A 20,292-nucleotide genomic window follows, 5' to 3' on the forward strand; every position below is an offset into this window, starting at 1 on the left:
TCAGTTGATGGACATTTAGGTTGATTACATATCTTTGCTGTTGTGAAAAATAAAATAGAATAAGCAACTATAGAGAGATAGATACCACTACCTTTATTTTCAGTGGTAGTTTGCAGGTTCTGCATAATGTAAGACAAGAGAACAAAGTCACGAAGTTTCAAAAAAGAAAAGCGACATTTACTATCATTTTCAGATCATATGCTTATTTCTAAAGCCACAATAACTACTAATATCATTGTACTTAAAAATGTAATCTGGCCAAGTAGTTAGATACAAGACAAATAAAAGCTTTCGATTCGGATTACGCTGCTCATGACGAACGATTCCGATGGCCCGTCTCTCCACTTACTTCATTTCTTGGGTTCCAGGCACTGCAGTCCACACCGCGAGCAGCACTTCTGTTCCAGCGGACAGTCATCATCGTGCAGGCACATGGGCTTTCCAATCATGCCACACACTGCGGGCTTGCGCGGGCAGAAGCCTAGTTTGCCTTTATGAAGTAAAATCAACGCTTGATCTGGAAAGACTTGTCACAATTCGAGACAAACTTGGGGAACCCAAATGGCTTTACTCTGATAAACCTCTTACCTCTCCTCCCATAGCAACAGTGGCCTGGAGGAAGCAGAGTATCAACTCTCTGGGGATAATAATTTGAGGAGCATCAAAAAAGTACTGCCATCTCGGACTTCTCCAGTCTGGGAGAATCCCTGCCGGCCCCAACAGAATGAAGGTATCTGAGCTATGTGGTTCAGAGGTGGGAGGCGTATGAGAGAGTGCCAAGAACCTCCTTGTCCGATAAATTATAGGAACTGAGGGTCATCTATCAGGAGTGAATTGTCCAACGCCAGTGGAAAAGTTGAAGTTGAAAAAGGCCACCATACTTTTACCATTTTTGCCACCATACTGTGCTGAACTTGAAAACACTGACAATTCCTGGGGCCATACTGGGGAATGTATCCTTCCAGCCTTAAAAGTGGCAGAGTTAGCTTCTACATCAACATCTTTGGCTACTAAGCTTTTTATCTTGTAGGTCCATCTTGTAGGATGGTTCTGTGCAGAGATGAGGGCTTGTTGGGAACACATGAATCAGTTATGGGGTATGTGTATTTGTGTGTGTGTGTGAGAGAGGGACACAGACAGAGGGACGGGGGTGGGGGAGAGAGAGAACGTCAGTGGATGTCATCACCTTGTAGGTCACTGAAGAATGAGACTCAGAACAATCGCATTCTGTTGGGGAAGAGCTGAGGGTGATACCACATAGGGTTGACTTTAAGGAACTGCCCACTAGTGTCCTGAGGTCAGGATGAGCACAAAGTGGGCGTTAAAAGAGGAAACATTCCCAACAGATCTCAAAAATTGATCAATCCAAGGGCCATATGAGGTTCAAGCCCCCCCCCCCATTCAATAGGAAACATGGTACCCTTGGAATATACCCACTGGGTTTTGGGAGGTATATCCCCAGTTCTCACCTGACCATTCCTTGGTGCAAACAAAGCCACAAGTGGATTCACAACATTTTTCTTTCTTGGGGCAATCAATGTCACTCTTACACGATGATGGACACTCCATACGGAAATTGTAAGGGAAGAGTGGACACTGTCCTCTCTTGACTAAAACAAGAGCAGATGTGAGCTCCTGCCAACACCACCCACCTCACCACCCTTCACAACAGTGTTTGCTTTTCTTCAAAGCTAGCATCTCTTTACGAAACTTGGTTCACCATGCCCTGAACTAACCCGAGCTTTGGAGGAATGAAATATCTCATCATATCATGGAATACGATAGAAAGAATACTTGACATCGTGTCGGAAGCCCCAGTGTAAAGCCTCAGTTCTGCTGTTTAATGAGCAACATCAGTTTTCTCCTCTATAAAACAAAGGTAATTCGGTGGAATGTACACAAATCACTGTAGCCATTTTTAGGGACCTTGATTTTACCTTGAGTGAAACGTGCAGCCATTGCAGTGTTCTCAGTAGAGAAGTGATATGATTGGACTCATGCCAAAGTTGAAAGAACCACTGTGGCTGCCATGTTGAAAATAGCTCATAGGAGGCAGGGGTAGGAGCGGGAGGACCTTTACGGAGGGTGAGGCAGCCATCCTGCTAAGAAGCCAGCTCTTCTGACCAGGATGGTGGCTATGGAGGTGATAAGAGGTTGCCAGATTCTGGATCGATTTTCAAGTTAGATCCAAAATAATTTCCTAAGTTAGTGCTTGTTAACTGAGAGAGAAAGAGAGGCACAAAATATAACTTAGAAGGTGTTTTAAACAAAACTGGGGAGAACTCTGGCTGGAAAATGTGTGTGGTGGGGAGCGCCGGTAGGTCTTAGGTGAGTTAAGCGTGTGGTGTTTGTGAGGTCCAAGTGGATGTGTAGAGAGCTGGAGTGTGGGAGTCAGATTCAGATATAACTTTGTGGGTCCTTAGGGCACAGATGGCATTGGAATGAAGTCTCCAGGAGTCTGTGCGTGTGTCCTGTTGTCCTCGTCTGACTGTAAATTCTATGAGGCCAGAAACTGTTCTGTGCTTTTCCTCCTCCAGACTATGCCAGGTTTGACCCTCCGAAGTGTGTTAGGTCACCTCTGAGCACCAGCCTACCTTCCCCACTAAACAGCTGAAACCTGTTTTCTTGACCTGTTCTTCCTGCTGGCTCCTGGGAGTGAGCACTAAGATCTTGTCCTCTACACAGCGATTCCTTAAGACCTCCCCAAGGGGAAGCCTGTGGTCCTAGTTCCATCAAGTCAGGCCACAACATTGCTTTGGCCTTGCAGGGTCACTGGGCCCGTGGAATTGAAATCCCAGCTCTACCCCTTGGGCAGCTAACTTCATCTCTCTGTTTCTTGTACAGTAGTGCTGATGGCACATTTCCCAGCCTGCCTCGTAGACTCTGAGGTCCACATCCCAGCGCTGACTTGTAAAACACACAGTGCTGCAGTTGGAAGATCAAGGGCTCCCGGCTCAATCGTTAGCTCTTAGTGAACCCACACCGCGGGGCAGCCATTGTGCTGACGAGTCTTTGTCTTTGAGCCCATATAATTGCACCAACGACTCAATGAGGTGGTTACTATTGCTCCCGTATTAGGGACTGAAACTTGCACTAAGGGGAAAAGCAAGGGTTTTAATCCAGTCTACTTTCCTCCTAAGCTCTTTAAGACACTGTCTTCTAATGTTACTGATGATGGTCATTATACAAAGCAATTAATCTACAGCCTCACCTTCACCCTATGCAGCTCTCTGCCCCCAGTGTCTACACTAAACTCCACAGGGTTCCTGACCTCTCCTGTCTGTGTTTTCTTCTTGGGCAAGTCCTCGGGGTGATGCTCAGTAGGTGGCTGTGATAAGGAAACACTTTCCTCCAAGAAGGTAGATCTGGCTCTCAGGTTCCGCTTGCCAAATTATTTTAGCACTTCGCATTGTCTCTTTTTTTTTTTTTTTTGGCGCAAAACCTCCATTAGGTAAATGCCATTACTATCCCCATTTTATAGACAAGAAAACCAAAACTCATCAGGGCATACAACTGGCCCAAGACCTCCCAGACAGTGAACGGCAGAGCTATGGCTTGTTCAACATCAAGGCCTGAACATATAACCACACTTAAATACTATTTCTAGTAAAACCAGCCCCTCAGGTTGCCAGGGTTATAGGTCTCACCAGTAAACTCGCAGGCCTTCTGACAGTCATTATGGCTGAGGAAGTTGTTGGCATTCCCACGGCAGCCCCCAAATATAAAGGATTTGCATTCTTGATGTTCAAAGTCAAAATACCAGCGCTGTTTGTTATCCCCACAGTTTCCTGGGTCGGAGGGTAGTGTGCAGGGCTCTGGAGGTAGGAAGTAAAGGGGGAAGAACACAGGGCAGAGATAAAAGGAGGGGTCAGGTGCCAGCCCTTGGTGCTCTCGTGCAAGCCATAAAAAGGAGCCACGGGGGCGGAAGTTGAGGGCAGCGATCCAGACGCTGCTTGGGACACCTGCATCCCTCATTGCCGGGCCTGGGTTCGAGTCTTGCCTTTGTTTTTGATTCCAGCTCCCTGTGCATGCTAGGAAGCAGCAGTGATGACTCGAGAACTTGGGTCCCTGCCATCCACGTGGGATGTCTGGATTGAGTTCCAGGCCTGGCTTCAGCTTGGCCCAACCCTGGCTGTTGTGGGCAGTTGGGGAGGGAATCAGTGGATGGAAGATCTCTCTTTGTCTTTGAGTCATTCTCTTTCTGCATTTCAAATAAATAAAATAACATTTAAAAGCAGATCCACAGCCAAAAAAAAAAAAAAGGCATAGATTCTAGTCCCAGCCCTACTACTAATATCCTATGCTGTACAGTGCCTGTAAGCAACATTTCTTCCTTGCAATGGATACTACAAAGAGCACATGAGATCACCTTGGAGCTGATCTTCCCTCTCCACTGCTCTGAACTTGGCAGGGCAAGACTTGTTCAGCATCTATGTCCAGAGTGCCTACAGAAGTGCCTGGTTCATGGAAGGGAGAAAAAGAGTAGATCCTGACTTCTGAAAGCTGATGTGACCTTCACAGCTGAGCCACATTGTTCCTCTGGTGGACATAAAACAAATCTCACGGGACATCCACACAAGGGGAGGCAAAAACAAGACGAGTGTGAAACACAGCGACTACCAAACACTTCTCTCCCCCAGTTAGCATGAGTGACTTACACTTCTCTACCGATGACAGTTGCATGCTCACTTGATTACCCCCTCTCTACAGATAGGTTTCACTGAGACATCCGGCCACAGCATCGCACTTGCTTTATGAGGGCACCTAGTCTAAGAAAACTCTTTGCTTGGTTTTTAATTTTTATTTGTTTGTTTGAAAGTCATGGGGGGGGGGGAGAAACACACACACACACACACACAAAGAGAGAGAGAGAGAGAGAACTCTCCCATCCACTGTTCATTCCCCAAATGCCTGCCATGGCCAGGGCAGAGCCAGGCCAAAGTCTAGAGCATAGAATTCAACCCGGTTTCCTGTGTGGGTGGCGAGGACCTAACAATGCAAGCCATTGCCTGTGCCTCAGAGTATGCAATGGCAGGAAGCTGAATTCTGGAGCAGAGTTGGGGTGCAAACTGATCAATCTGATATGGGCTGCAGCTACCCAGACCTGAACTTCTTTAGACTCGCCCTCAAAGTCTGTAAGGATTTCTTCATAACCATTTCCTGCTGAGATGTGTCATGGTTGCTTCTCTATGGTGAACATTCTCCCTCATTGCAATGAGTAGTTAATCCAGTTTGTTCTACTGTAGATGTGTTCCCAGTGGGCTTTGGCTACAGGATATTGGCAATACATGTTGGTTGAATGAATGAGAAAAACTCTATGAAATCCACAGGTCCCCATACATATTATCACCCAATACTTTGAGTTACTAGAAAACCTTGAAGACCCAAAAAGCCCAAAATCACCCCCACATCTAAGCGGACTGAGGTTTGATTTTGCCACAGTGCCAACAACAGTCTGTTGACACCTAGCGAACATTCAGACAGTACCAGCTGTTTGTGAATGGCTGAATGTTGGGCCAAAGACTAGCAGCAATATCATCCAGCTGAAGTGTACTGTGCCTAGACTCGTGGTTCATCCTTGATGATGGGGGGCTAAAGAATGAGAGAGGTATGAACCCTGGTCTCTTTGTCCTGCTATCCAGGGCAATCACTCAGCCAGCTCTGGCCAGAACAAGAGAGGGAAGCTTCAGGAGGCACCTCGACCCGTAACCTGGATGCCCCTACCTTGGTATGGATCTATGCACTTCTTCTCACAGGCAAAACGGCAGCACTTCAGGAATTCCCGGCAGTCCAAGTCTGTTTTGCAGGAGCCCGCAGCTTTAGTGTCACAGGTGAGCCTTTCTTTGGGACATACTCCTGGCTTCTCTGCAAAAAAAAATGTCCAAGATCACCCTTATTGAGAGGTTTAGCGCTTCTCCTCCTGTGCCGAAGGCGCATAGTGGATTTCTCTCAGCCTTGTCCTCCATCTGCTTTCTCTGCTTGTTAGGTAGGGACTAGGGCTGCCCCTCACAGCCCTTGGCCTGCTCAGATGGATCTGAATCAGCGATTCGTGCCCAGGCAGATCTGCAGGGAACTATCCTGGGCTCCAGGACAGGAGATGAGCTAGGGACCAAGACCTTTGCCTCAAGGATCTCCCCCTCTAGTGAGGATCTCCCTCTCTATTCTTGAAACCGAATACTAAATCCTCTGCCTCTAGCATCTTAGTTGGACGGGAAAACTAGTATGGAGTTGTGGCGATGTGGCAGGAATGGGAATCGGGAGTTCGGAATTTGGCACCTTCAAAGCTCAAGACCAACCCAAGTTCAACTGTGTGACTTGTAAATCACCCCCGGAAAGGGAAGAAGAGGTGGAGTGGAAGGAGAACCTGGTTGGGAGCTTGGCTCCAGCACTAACAAGCTGACCCACCTGGGAGAGGTGTCTTCCTTTGTCTAAGTCGTGAGTCTCCCCCCGAAAAATGAGAATGGTGATCCCTACCCTATAAGCCATCCTATAAGCCAGTTACATGGGATGGTGTTTATCATAACCTGTCCTAGAGCATGGCAGACGGCCCTTTCTGGGGCTACGCATAGCTTCCTGATTTCGCTGCTTGTGGTAGACAGAATTCAAAGTCTCACTCCCAATAACCTCTGGTTATGGAATCAAATAATAACCCAGGCACTGCCGTGAATGGACTTTGCAGGTGTCACCAAAGTCCCAAGTCAGTGGCCTTTAAGGTCCGAGGTTACCCAAGGGGGCCAGGCCCCATCAACTGAGTCCTTTCAAAGCAGAATTTTCTTCTGGCTGGTGGAGAAGAGGCCAGAGAGATCCAAACGAGGAGCAGGATCTGATGCTCTCTCGGCAGCTGAGCAGATGGAGGAGGCCAGGTGCCATGGATGCGGGTGGTCTCTGGAAGCCGACCTCCAGTGACGAACGGGGGCCTCATATTGCAAGGAGATGATTCTGCTAACCTCCCGTGCACTAGTTTGCCACAGCATGTCTGGACGGGAACTAGCTGGGGGGCCTATTACAGATCAGATTGCTGCAAGAATAAACATCACATTTATGGAAAAGCTTGCATGGAAAAATGAGAAAAATCATGGATGCTCTATAAGAGGCTTATGAGAACAATGCCCCAAGGGAATGAGCAGTTCGTAAGAGGATAACTCATTGTCAGGAGTGATGAGATGGGGCTGCAGATGGAGCCCCTGGCAACAGGTCATCACATCGTCTTCAGGGAAAGGTTAATCTTCGGGACAGACACTTAGCAGCAAAAACAGTAGTCCACACCATGGATAGCTCAGGTGGTTCTGTTAACACCATTCTGAGACGCTAATGTGGAGCAAGTTTTCTCAACGGGGCCAAGATGCTCGTGCCCAGATCAGCTGCAGACAAGAGCAGAGCTTTCAGCGCAAACATTAAATAAGTGAGATCATGATCCCGAAGCATTTTTTTAAAGACTTGTAGCAGGAAAGGGAACATGGCTCTCCCAGCTGGGTTCGCGAGTGAAGCACAACCAAAAGCAATGGTCCAGTCGAGGCAAAAGCAGACGGGTCAGGAGCAAAACTCCTGGCCACAGTTTGCTGGGACTCTCGGGATATTTTGCTTGCTGACTTTCCGTATGGCCAAGGAGTGGCCACATCTGCCGATGATGACAGTGTTTTGAGAAGGTCGGCCAGAGCATCAGCAGAGAAACCCCCAGGACATCTTCACCAGAGCGTCCTCTCCACTACCACAGCGTTCCTGCTCTCCTCTCCTCAAACGGGAGCAATTTGGTGGGAGTTTTGATAGGCAGTCACTAGGTGTTCACTTGACAGTCCTGATTTGGTTCCAGAATTCTTTGTTTCCTAATCTTTAAAGGGCATCTTTTTTTTTTTTGTTTTTTTTTTTTTTTTTTGACAGGCGGAGTGGACAGTGGGAGAGAGAGACAGAGAGAAAGGTCTTCCTTTTACCATTGGTTCACTCTCCAATGGCCGCCACGGTCGGCGCGCTGAGGCCGGCGCACCGCGCTGATCCGAAGCCAGGAGCCAGGTGCTTCTCCTGGTCTCCCATGGGGTGCAGGGCCCAAACACTTGAGCCATCCTCCACTGCACTCCCTGGCCAGAGCAGAGAGCTGGCCTGGAAGAGGGGCAACCGAGACAGAATCCGGTGCCCCGACCGGGACTAGAACCCGGTGTGCCTGCGCCGCAAGGCAGAGGATTAGCCTATTGAGCCGCGGTGCCGGCCACCTTTTTTTTTTTTTTTTAAACTTATTCATGTAAAAAAAAGACTGCGTCAATAGAGTCAAATGCCCAGGACCCTCAGTTAATTAGGGATGGACTATATGTCTGGTCTCATCACTTGCAAGTGTCTTGAACTGAATGGAGTTTGTGTTGCGAAGTAAAGCTTATGTATTTTTATTTTTAAATTTTTGATTCCATTTTCCACAAACTGTAGGCAGTCCCCTGGGATTTAGCACCAACAATTCTCGTCTGTTGTTGGAATCCAGGGATTCCTTCACCCTAGCAGCCAGAGACCCTGGTCAGTGCCGTTTTCCTGCCTCTTTCTCCAGACTCCCACCCCCCCCCCCCGCCCTTCACTGTGGGTCCTCAGGACAGCTGACCTCATTCCATCTCTCTTCCCAGGGACAGCAACAGCTTCCTCCCGGGCCCTGCGTAGTGACTCTTACATCTGAAATATTACACTTGAAAGACAACTATCAGAGAAACTCGGGGAGATCGTTTCGGGGAAACATGTTCGGGAAGAATCCGGAGGGCCCTGGGCGGCTCTGGATCCTAGGGTCAGTGGCGGTGGCCTCCTCTCGTGTCCGACCCCCAGTCCCCAAGGATGCTGCTTAAGGAGGAATGGCCGCAGCTCCTCTGAACGCACTTTGTATCTTCTGGGGCGGCGCTGCCGAAGTCTGCTCCAAAGGCAGAGAGAGAAGCAGCAGAAGAGCTACCGTCCTCCGGGGGAAGGGGGCGCTGTGGAGAGGGAGGTGCCTGTGAGAGAGGAGGAGGGGGCAGCCGTTAGGCAGGGTCACACAGAATGTCTGCAGAGGAGCCTTCCCACAGATCCACCGGCTTCCCTTAGTCTAGGAGGAGCCTTCCCGAGGATCCACCAGATTCCCTTAGTCTATGGATCTGAGCACCAAGGTCCAGAATGGGGAAGGGATTCTCTGAGGTCGGGTGTGAGTTAGGGCAGGCCTGGGATAGGCAGCACCCAGACTTCTCCCAGGTGCCCCACGCAGACACCTGCCCACTGTCTTGCTCCTAACGGTCCACACCTGAACGATCACAGGGATTTATCTGGGGCAGTTGCCCAGTTGCAGGGCTGGTTTGCTCACAGTCACTCCCAGAGAGAACCTTTTCTGTGCCCCACACATGATAGAACAGGTGGACGAGATTTTCTGGAGGGCCTAATCACACCCTATGGGTTATGGTGTCCCAGAGCACAAATGATCCCAGATGACACTGGGTTAACAAAGAGATTCCTCTTACTCCTTGCGCTGCTATCCAAGCCTAGGATGTTATGATACCGTCAGACAATGAGATAAAGACTCTTCCCCAGCGTGCACAAGCCCCCAGTTTCCTTGTGTCTTTTCATGACCTTTAAGTATTTTTTTTTTTAATGTTTAGGTATGAAGACCTAAATAATGCCTTACTGTGTTAACTCTTGGAGTAAATGCATTTCAAACACACACACACACACACACAGAGGGAGAGAGAGAGAGAGAGTTGGAGGGAGAGAGGGAGAGAGAGATTAGAGGGGGAAAGATGAATAGCTTTATGACAAAGTATGCATCTGCATTGGGGCATCTTCAGACCCCCGAGCTATGGGAGTGTGTTGTAGTAGTCTTTCCCAGAGCTCCTGGGGTCTTCACATGTGGCTAATTAAGAGTGAACATTTGTGGCAATTTATTCCCCAACCCCCCCCCCCTTTCTTTTTTTCAGAAGTCTAATCCTGTCTTCTCCCCATTTTTACCATTGTTTTACCCATTGTTACCACAGAGTCTAGACTCTTCCATAATAAGAATTTTGACCTCCAACTAGAAGTCTTGATTCCGGTCCTGGCTCGGTCACTTACAGTTACAGCACCTCTTGATCTGCATCTAGAAAATGGGCACAGTGCAGCCTACCCGGCAGCGTCCTGGTCGCCGTGAGGATTAAGACGAATCCCTGCCTTACCCTCGCTCAATCTAACGCAGCTGATGAAGTCTAATGCCATGAGTTTTTGACCATCCCACACACTGCATTAAGTCTTCGACAGTCTCATCTGAACTTTCCAATTCTGATTTCCAAACAAAGGAACAGTTTGTGGATCCTATTCCTGAGGATGCTGCCGCAGTGGGAGCAAAGCAGAGAAAGTCTGGGTAAGACATACCGAGGGGTAAGCGCCACGTTCCCTTCAGGTGAACAACACAGTGAGCCCCTGTGCCTTCGGTGCTCCAGTCTGGAATTAGAATTCAGAAATGCGATGGTTTCCACAGAGATATATATTACAACATTCCTTCAAATTGAAAAATGAAGTTGGAGGCCGCGGCGCCCCTCTTCCAGGCCAGCCCTCTGCTGTGGCCAGGGAGTGCAGTGGAGGATGGCCCAAGTGCTTGGGCCCTGTACCCCATGGGAGACCAGGAGAAGCACCTGGCTCCTGCCATCGGATCAGCGCAGTGTGCCGGCCACAGCGCGCCTACCGCGGCGGCCATTGGAGGGTGAACCAACGGCAAAAAGGAAGACCTTTCTCTCTGTCTCTCTCTCACTGTCCACTCTGCCTGTCGAAAAAAAAAAAAAAAGAAAAAAAAATGAAGTTGGTTTCTTGTGCGATAAAGGGGATCTGATTTGGCTGACTAAGGACTGACTTTGCCAATTTTTTAGATATGATGGCAACATAAAAAATATAAATATTTAAAGCATGTAAATAAAGTATTTTATAAAACCATATTATCTGGGCTGGCACTGTGGCATAGCAGGTAAAGCTGCCGCCTGCAGTGCCGGCATCCCATGTGGGCGCTGGTTCGAATCCCAGCTGCTCCACTTCCGATCCAGCTCTCTGTTATGGCCTGGGAAAGCAGTAGAAGATGGCCCAATCCTTAGACCCCTGCACCTGCGTGGGAGACCTGGAGGAAGCTCCTGGCTCCTGGCTTCAGATTGGCCCAGCTCCAGCCAATGCAGCCATCTGAAGAGAGAACCAGTAGATGGAAGATCTCTCTCTCTCTCTTTCTCTCTCTCTCTGCCTCTCTGTAACTCTGCCTTTCAAATAGATTTTTAAAAATCTTATCAAAGATCTATCAAAATTAATAATACTCAAAATTTTCAACACTTACAGAGCAAATGAAAGTAAGCAATTGTGCCTCAAAAGGACTAATTAAAGGTATAATTAATAATATTATTAATCATTTGGTAAATGTTGATAAAACCTTACTAATAAACTTTCCAAAAATTAACAAAAATCACTTGTAATTTATGATTGACATCCCAACTATTAGGAAACAAGTTTTTTTTTTTTCAAATTTTCCATGAACTTTATTTATTTTTTCTCTCTCTTTTTTTTTTTTACTTAATGAATGTAAATTTCCAAAGTAAGTTATTTTTAAAATTTATTTATTTATTTGAAAGTCAGAGTTGCACAGAGAGAGAAGAAGAGGCAGGGAGTGATCTTCCATCTGCTGGTTCACTCCCTATTTGGCCGCAGAAGTCAAAGTTGCACTGATCCGAGGCCAGGAGCCAGGAGCTTCTTCCGGGTCTCCCACGCAGGTACAGGGGCCCAAGGACTTGGGCCATGTTCTATTGCTTTCCCAGGCCATAACAGAGAGCTGGATCAGAAGTGGAGCAGTTGGGACTCGAACCAGCACACATATGGGATGCTGGCACTGCAGGCGGTGGCCTAACCCTCTACACCACAGCACCTGCCCCCAAAACAAGTTCTTTTACAAGTGCCAGGTTTAGTGGCCCAGGAAGGCAGTGGAGGATGGCCCAAGTGCTTGGGCCCCTGCACTTGCATGGGAGACCAGGAGGAAGCACCTTGCTCCTGGCTTCGGATCGGCGCAGCACGCTGGCCATAGCAGCCATTTGGGGGGTGAACCAATGGAAGGAAGACCTTTCTCTCTGTCTCTCTCTCTCACTGTCTAACTCTGCCTGTCTAATAAAATTTCAAAAAAGAAAGTGTCAGGTTTCTGATTTTATGCCTTCATAAAAATTGAAGGCAAACTTACTCGTTTGTTAATATCTAAGTTTTATCATTAAAATAATTTTGATAAGAGAGTATCATGTGAGTTTTGGCAATTTACTAGAAGTTCAAAGAGCCAAGTGATATGCTCAAAGCTCCATGTGTTCTCATGTACCCACATATCATCAGTGATGCATTCCCTGAAGAATTTTATCAATAGAATATTATCAACACATTGTTATATTTAATTATATGATGATTATTGTATCATTAAAATAATACACAGATTAAGAGGGAAGTCTATAAGAAAAAATTATTCCTAGAGAATTATGATCTTAGAAAATGAAAAAGTAAATTATAATTTATGCATATGCTTTTATTGCATAGCAGAATGAGAAGGGTATAAAAGACTTTGGGGTATATGGCTGTACTTCATTTGATTAAAAATGTCTATGGGGCAGTCGCTATGGCACTGCTATGGCCTGGGAAAGCAGTGGAAGATGACCCAAGTCCTTGGGCCTCTGTACCTGCGTGGGAGACCCAGAAGAAGCTCCTGGCTCCTGGCTTCAGATTGGCCCAGCTCCGGTTGTTGTGGCCAGTTGGGGGGTTCAAAGAAAAAGAAAAATCTTAATTTTCCAGTGATTAGAGATTTGCTTTTCATATATTTTCAAATGGGTATTGTGGGTATCAAAGTAGTATAGTATTTTCATCTCAATGAATACATCCGAAGCAGTTAGGTGGCAGTTAAAAATTAGCATTTGCCATATTTTTACACAATACATTTTACACAATACATACTGTTGTGTGCTGTTTGTTCCTTTTATTGCTGAGTTGTAGTCTATTGTATGGAAATGCAGCAGGTTGTTAATCCAATCATTAACTGATGGACATTTGGGTTGCTTCCAGGTTTTTTGCAATTATGAATAAACCCCTTACAAACATTTGCACACAGGTTTTCATGAAATAAATTTAAGAAGAAGCAAAGAAATGGAAAGATATTCCATATTCATGAATGGAAGCATTATATTGTTAAAATGTCTATACTAGAGGTTGGCCCTGTGGCATAGCAGGTTAAGCCTCTGCCTGCAGTGCCAGCATTCCATATGGGCACTGGTTTGAGTCCTGGCTGTTCCACTTCCGATCCAGCTTTCTACTCGGGCCCCTACACCTGTGTGGGAGACCCAGCGGAAACTCCTGGCTCCTGGCTTCAGATCATTCCAGCTCCAGCTGTTGAGGCCACTTGGGGGAGTGAACCAGTAGATGGAAGACCTCTCTCTCTCTCTTTCTCTCTCTCTCTCTCTCTCTCTCTGCCTCTCCTTCTCTTTGTAACTCTGCCTTTCAAATAAATAAATAAATAAATCTTTTTTAAAAAGTCTATACTACCCAGAACCTACCTTTTTGCACTGCTGTCCCAAGTGGCTGGACTTGCTCTTTGCTGTAAACTAAGGAGCATTTTGCAGTTGGAAGACCTACAGATGGCCAAGAGCGGGAGGAGCCGTGCAAATTCCCAGGTTGTAACCTAACTACAGGGAAGGCCTCACTATTATATCCCAGTACCCCCTTCTGCTGCCCTACCGGAGCGCGCCGAGCCCCAGGCCCTGTTCTCATGGTTGAGTGCTCCTTCTCACACCCGCCTCACTCCAGTGGTGTGGTGCGTTCGGCCATGTGACTGCTCAACCAGGACAGCGCCTTCGGCTTGGCCAGGAGACCTTGAGGGAGACAATGGCTCCACGGGCCTCTCTAATACACCTTGCCCTGCGCTCCAGCAGAGTGAATGAGTAAGACTCCTCCACACACTGCCTTCTGAACAACTCCTACTCAGCCGTCTCCATCCTCACACCAAGGAAGGTGCTCTCTAAATGCTGTGTGGAGCATTTCGTAAACACAGATCGGTTGTTCAAATAGGTGAAATCTTTCTAACGTTTTGTCCTTTAAAAATTTTTATTGACTAATGTGTTTGAAAGGTAGAGTGACTCACAGAGAATCTTCCGTTTGCTGGTTCATTCCCAAATGTCCACAACAGCCAAGTCTGGGCCAGGCTTAAGCCAGGAGCCAGAACTTCATCCGAGTTTCCCACGTGGGTGGCAGGAACTAAAGCACTTGGGCCATCACCCACTGCCGCCCTGGCACGTTAGCGGGGAGCTGGGTGGGAAGTGCACTCGAGCTGGGCATTTGGATATGGGGTGCGGGCATCCCAAGCAGCGGCTTAATCCGCTGCAACGTAACACCTAACCCTTTTTGTCCTTTTTCTCAATAGTTGAGAAACAAATGCTAAATGACTTCAACATGGCCATAGATTTCTCAGTTTATACCTGTAACTACACGAGTGTTAGCTTTACATACCCTGACTTCATTGATTGGGTCAAATATAAATGTATTCCTGGTGAACTGAGTCTTTCTGGTGATGCCCTCTTTGCCCCTAGAAGAAGTCTTCATCCTAGAGCTTTCTATCGTCTGGTATTAATCTAATTATATCTTTCTTTTGCCTGTATTTTCCTGGTTAGTTTCCATCTTCGTGCTTTCAACCATTCTACATACTTACATTTTCTATCTTTCAAATAGTGCAAATCTACATGGTAAAAAATTTAGTCTGGCAATCTGGACCTGGTAATTAACACTTACGGGCTTTGGTGACATCTTAGGATTAATTTCTAGCTTGAGTGTTCCACAGCCTGTCCTCATCATGCGATTCTGAACTTGCAGTGTCTCCTGCGTGCTGAAGTCTACTTGCTACCCTAGAATCAGTACCTCTGATGCCTGGGCAGTCCTTCAGAGCCTTGTGCCCAGGGGCGAAACCCCGAGTTGGTCAACACGCACATTCCCAGCTGAGGTGGAGGGGGGCGGCTCTCACCCTCCCGTTCCCTGCTCTCCTACGGGGCTGTCCTTTTCCATGGATTTGGGGCCACGTTTTTCAGTTTTGTGATTTTTCTGTGTAAAATGGCCCCACGCATAATGCTGAAGTGCCACCTTGTGTTTCTAGGTGCAAGAAGGCTGTGATGTGCCTGACCAAAAAAACAAAACAAAAGACCGCGTGTGTTAGCTGAGCTTTGGACAGGCACCACTTCCGTGCAGTCGACCAGGATGTTCACGGAACAGTAAGCATTACAGAAGGTGTCTCCCCACTGAAGCGCACATAAAATGAGGCTATGTGTTGAGCAACTGGGGAAAACGCTGTAGCCGGGGGCTCCCGGAGACTGACTCTGTGTCCCCGGCAGCAGGGGCTCAGGGTTTGCTGCGTCGTCAGTGCTGACCGTGACCGTGCTGAACGTAACTGATGTGAACAGGGGCATCAGCTGTCTCTATCAGCTTTGCTTATGTTTGGGGCACAAGTAACCCGAAACCCTCCTTGGCTTTCCACCACAAAAGGGTGTTTGTTTTTTTCTTTTCTTTGTTGAAGATACTTGTAGGTTTCAAGTTGTCTACTGTTTTGTTCCAGGCAGGGTGCCCCCTCCAGGCCATGGGGCTGAGACTAAAGGAGCAGCCTGTTCACTGGTCAGTCTTCTTCTCAAGATAGAGTGAAATAACCAAGGAGCCAGCAGGAACGGACAGTGTGTGCGTTGCCTTTGCTCATGTTCCATTGGCCAAAGCACAACTCACAGCCAAGTCCAAGGTCAACGATGCTACTCTTCCCACAGGAGGGTCTGTAAATTACAGGCAATGGGCAGAAACATAATTCTCTCTTAAAAAACATGTTTATTTATTTGAAAGGCAGACTTACAGAGAGAGAGAAGGAGAGACAGAGATAGAGACAGAGATAGAGAGATAGATAATCTTCCATCTACTGATTCACTCTCCAAATGGTCGCAACGGCTAGGGCTGGGCCAGGCTGAAACCAGGAGCCAGGAGCTTCTTCTGGGTCTCACACGTGGGTGCAGGGGCCCAAGGATTTGGTCCATCTTCCACTGCTTTCCCAGGCACATCAGCTGGGAGCTGGATCGGAACTGGAGCAGCCAGGACTCGAACTGACACCCATAAGGGATGCTGGCACTGCAGGCTGTGGTTTAACCCACTACACCACATCGCCGGTCCAACATAAGTCTCTTCAAGAAGACTAGAATAAATGATGGTGTTTAAAAATATAACTTATCATTATTACTCTTTCTGAATTTTTAACGTTTATAGTCATATTTGTAGAAAATATCACACTTTCCCCTGCTTAGGATGACTTTCTACACTGCCCACTCACCCTGCTTGGGCTCCCGCAGTGACACAGGGCTGCTTCTGCACACCGGTGCCTGCTTCATCCGGGCTATTCTGGGGAACCCCTCATCTCTTAGCCAGACGCTGGCTCCCCGTGGCAGGCCACCCTCGCCTCCAGATGTCCTCTTCTGTCTCCTGGGGCTCTGGCCCTACACATCAGGGTGCCCCTTGCACTGACAGCCTTCCCCCCTGCTCAGGCTGTGGTACCTTGGATGGGTCTCGCCTCCCACCCTGACGCCTGTGGACACCTGCCTTCAGCCCTGACGGTCCACACTCGCGCACACTCTGCCCCAGTGCTGAGGCTGCTCCTCGGCACGGACACCTCACCCAGCCGCTTTCCAGGCCCCAAACAGACGCCGTTCTCCCTGCCCAGCCGATTCTCCACGCCGTCCTGCTGCCCACCTCTTCCTAGGCTCTCTCCGGCTCTGTACCAACAGTCTCCCTACAGAGATGCCACCCCTGACCTTATGGACACGGACCCAGACCTCCGTCACTCCTTGCCCTCGGGGCAGATGCCCTCCCGCTCTGCCTCTCTAGTGGCTCTAGACTTGGCCAGTCCACTAAGTTCACTGGAAGATCACTGAGGTCAAGTTCAGGAAGATTTCTTTTTTTTTATTTCATTTTACAAAATCAGAAATATTTATTTTGAAATAAGATAAGACATGGTTTACCTCAGAAAACTACCACTCAGAAATATTTTCCATCCACAAAGCAGGAAAAACATAAAAACATTCAAATTTCACATTGGCGCTAAAAAGGCTACCTGCCCCATCTTGGATCAGACAAACTAAAGCTGAGTGATAAGTAGTTTTGCAGGTGTTTGAACATGCCTAAGCCTTTACATCAGTAAAATATTTTCTACAGATTCTGATTACAAAAGTAACACATACTTATAAAAATTCAAACAGAATAAAAGACAAAAAAAAAAAAAACAACAGAAAGTGAAAGGCCCCTGTACACCCTCCATGGGATCCACACTCCCACCCCTCTAAAGAAGCCACATCTAACAGCTTGGAGCTATCTTTACAAATCATTTGTTCTACACATACACAAAACACACACCCCTTGACTTGGCTCATAACATGCACAGTGGTTTAGTATTTGTGTTTTATACTTACAATATCCTTGACATCTTTCCATGTCACTACGTGTTGGCTAGATGGCATTGTGTCGTTGAACACAAACCTCTTTTGAAATCATTCATCCAAGTGAGTGCTGATCATTTGAAAAGGACAGAATCCTAAAACACAAAGACAAGCATCTAAAAATAATCTCTATCTTTCCACCAGTGCGGATCGGTTCATTCTGTTTATCACACACAACAAATTATGTGATTGGGGAGATTAACTAGAATCTCCAAGTTTCTACAGAATGCTCCATTGGCTAAGTCTATCTGAAAAGAACGAAACAATTAATTCACGTACACTTAGAAACTAAGTCAATGTACTACCAATACACACTGCAATCAGTTATCATGTGATGCTTCTTAGTCTACAGTTTCAACTAAAGAACAGTAAAACAATGGGAAAAATAATACAGTTAATAACCGGAAACACTCAGAAGTTCAATTTTACACTGCCGACTAAACCATTACTTTTTCCCCCTAATTGGTAGCAAACGCTAACGGAATTCAACGCTGATTACTTAAAGTCAGCTCACGGCACACATTCAAGCAGGGTAATAAGAGGACCACAGCCTGCCCCTGTGGCGTTAGATTAAGACATAAACATCCTCTGCTTCAAAGCGATGACGGTGTAGCACAGGGGCACGTGTCAACTGCTCCAGCACGCTGTGTACAGGTGCCCCGTGTCCCCAGGAATGAAGACCGCAGCAGCACTTCTGTCCCGGCAGGTCTTGCAAGCTTCCCCTCCTGCAGGCGCCGGAGCTGCCAGCAGTGAAGTCCGACTCCACTCAGCCTGTGCACCGCTCTCCCGAGCGTTCGCTAGATCTGCAGCCAGACCTCGAATGATTCATAGCTGCTCCCAGAAGTCTGAACGTCTTCCTCCATTCTTTTCTTAATGTCCCCGACGCTGGATCCCATCCGTATAGCTTCTTGAACCACAGGACTTTGGAAGACGGCACCATCGGTTGTTTTAGTGAGTGATGGTGTGTTTTCAGCCGTTCTTGCCAGAGGCTCCCCAAGTGAATGAGTTAAATGAATACTGTCTACATATCCTTGTCCTTTCTCTTCTAATAGATACTCACACCATGGATACCACTCAGTATGCTGTTCCCAAGGGTCTTCACTAGCCCTCCTCCACAGCGAAAGCACCTTACCTCATCACCTTCGCCTAAGGCATCAGATCCAACTCCCGATCTGCCATGGCTGGGTTGCTTGGAGGATTCGTTGAATTTGGGAAATTCCTATCAGAAATCACAACATCAGATTCGCTTTGAATACCAACGGTCTGGCCCAAAACACAGGAGCAGTTAGGAACGCGTTGCCTGGGCTCCCACCAGGCGTGAACACAAGGTTGCCAGTTCTTCAGTTTCCACAAGAGCACTGCACTTGACCCTCCACACCTGTGTAGCGGAGCCGGGCTCTAGCCAACTCTCTGGGGGCTTAGTGGGCATAGCGTGGCCAGTGCTGAAGGGACTCCAATCTGGCTTCTGTGCTGCACGTGGCAGGGCTCCGTGGGTATATGGGGTCTGACAGATCCACACCTGTCCAGGTCTCAGATCGTCTGCGTGAGTCTCAGATGGTCTGTCTAAAGCAAAATGATTTCTGTTTCCCAGGCAGTTTCCACCTTCGTATCGACCATTTGGGACACCAGGATTGTAGGTCGTGCAGCACTATTTTCAAAATAAAAGCCGTCGATAAACCTGCGTTTTTGGGATACTTTCCCGTGTCTTCCAACCGCCGGGTCTGCACATCGCCCTCTAGGGCGGCTGAGCATCGCTCCGTGTCTCCACCTGCCGGAAGCCGGACTGCTACTTGGAAAATCCGCAAGTTTTTAACTTCAAACTCCTCCTTAAATTCTCCATTTCTGTGGATGTCTGCAGGTCCTTCCACACTGGTAAAAGTCATCTTGAAAATAGGACCTCCAGCGGTGAACGGCCTGGTCCCCAGGGGAGGGTCCCCGAGCTGGGGCTGCCCGAGACCCCAGTTGGAAATGCCAACTCCTGCCCCTTGGCCGGGCCTTCCTCGATCAGCGCCGTGGCCGCTCGGGGCGTCGCCAAGGTCCCGCCACTTCCACCAGCAGGGAGGGCGCAGCCACAGAAAACGAACTCTCTTTCCACCCCTCCCTGCCTGCCCTCCGGCCCCCGCCACAGCTGAAAATGCTACCCCACCCAGCGGGCGCGCATGCGTAGGAGGAAGAGGTCCAACATTCTAGAAGGTCCTTGCTTGTTCTTTCCCAATCATAAACCCTCAAGGTAGCTGGTGGCAATAACTTAATTGTGTTTCCCTTATATTTTTTAAAATATGTGTAGCTCCAAAACGTATACTTATATTTTTGTCTGTTTCTGTTTTGTATAATGAAGTCATTTGGAAGGTATTATTTTGTGTCTTTGTGCCTCGCGTTGTTCTGCTGAGTTTTGTTTTCATTCATTTTAATTGCTGTATCATCCGTTGTAGGACTGTACACGATACTCCTAATCTACGTGGTTTGCCTGCGGCTTTCAGCTATTAAGAACAGAGCTTCCACAGGCCTGTTGCACTTGCTGGAGCGTGGGCCAGTTATTCTTGTTGGCCACAGGATAGTCAAGCCTTTTGTGGAAAATGAAATTAAAAGATAAGTTTTGATTCAAAAATTTTTTTGAAAGCCATGAGCAAGAGGAGTCTCTCAGGCCGGTGCCACAGCTCAATAGGCTAATCCTCCACCTGTGGCAGCAGCACCCCAGGTTCTAGTCCTGGTTGGGGCGCTGAATTTTGTCCCAGTTGCTCCTCTTCCAGTCCAGCTCTCTGCTGTGGCCCGGGAGTGCAGTGAAGGAGGGCCCAGGTCCTTGGGCTCTACACCCACATGGGAGACCAGG

At 47.7% G+C, this 20,292-nt stretch overlaps 1 protein-coding gene and 1 pseudogene across 1 annotated transcript; both read right to left on the reverse strand.

The window, feature by feature from the left end:
• Positions 1 to 350: 350 nt before the first annotated feature.
• WFDC8 (WAP four-disulfide core domain 8) lies at positions 351 to 10,179 on the reverse strand. The gene is made up of 6 exons (XM_062202566.1): positions 10,091 to 10,179; positions 8,845 to 8,954; positions 5,725 to 5,865; positions 3,648 to 3,815; positions 1,470 to 1,610; positions 351 to 490 (listed from the first exon to the last, which is right to left on the reverse strand). Exons 1-6 carry the CDS (start codon positions 10,177 to 10,179, stop codon positions 351 to 353), a joined length of 789 nt encoding a protein of 262 aa, XP_062058550.1.
• Positions 10,180 to 18,089: 7,910 nt separating this feature from the next.
• LOC133768194 (E3 ubiquitin-protein ligase XIAP-like) lies at positions 18,090 to 19,214 on the reverse strand (annotated as a pseudogene).
• Between the last annotated feature and the right edge of the window lie 1,078 nt (positions 19,215 to 20,292).

This window comes from Lepus europaeus, chromosome 10 (genome assembly GCF_033115175.1).
Source record: "Lepus europaeus isolate LE1 chromosome 10, mLepTim1.pri, whole genome shotgun sequence".
Taxonomy (NCBI): Eukaryota; Metazoa; Chordata; class Mammalia; order Lagomorpha; family Leporidae; genus Lepus; species Lepus europaeus.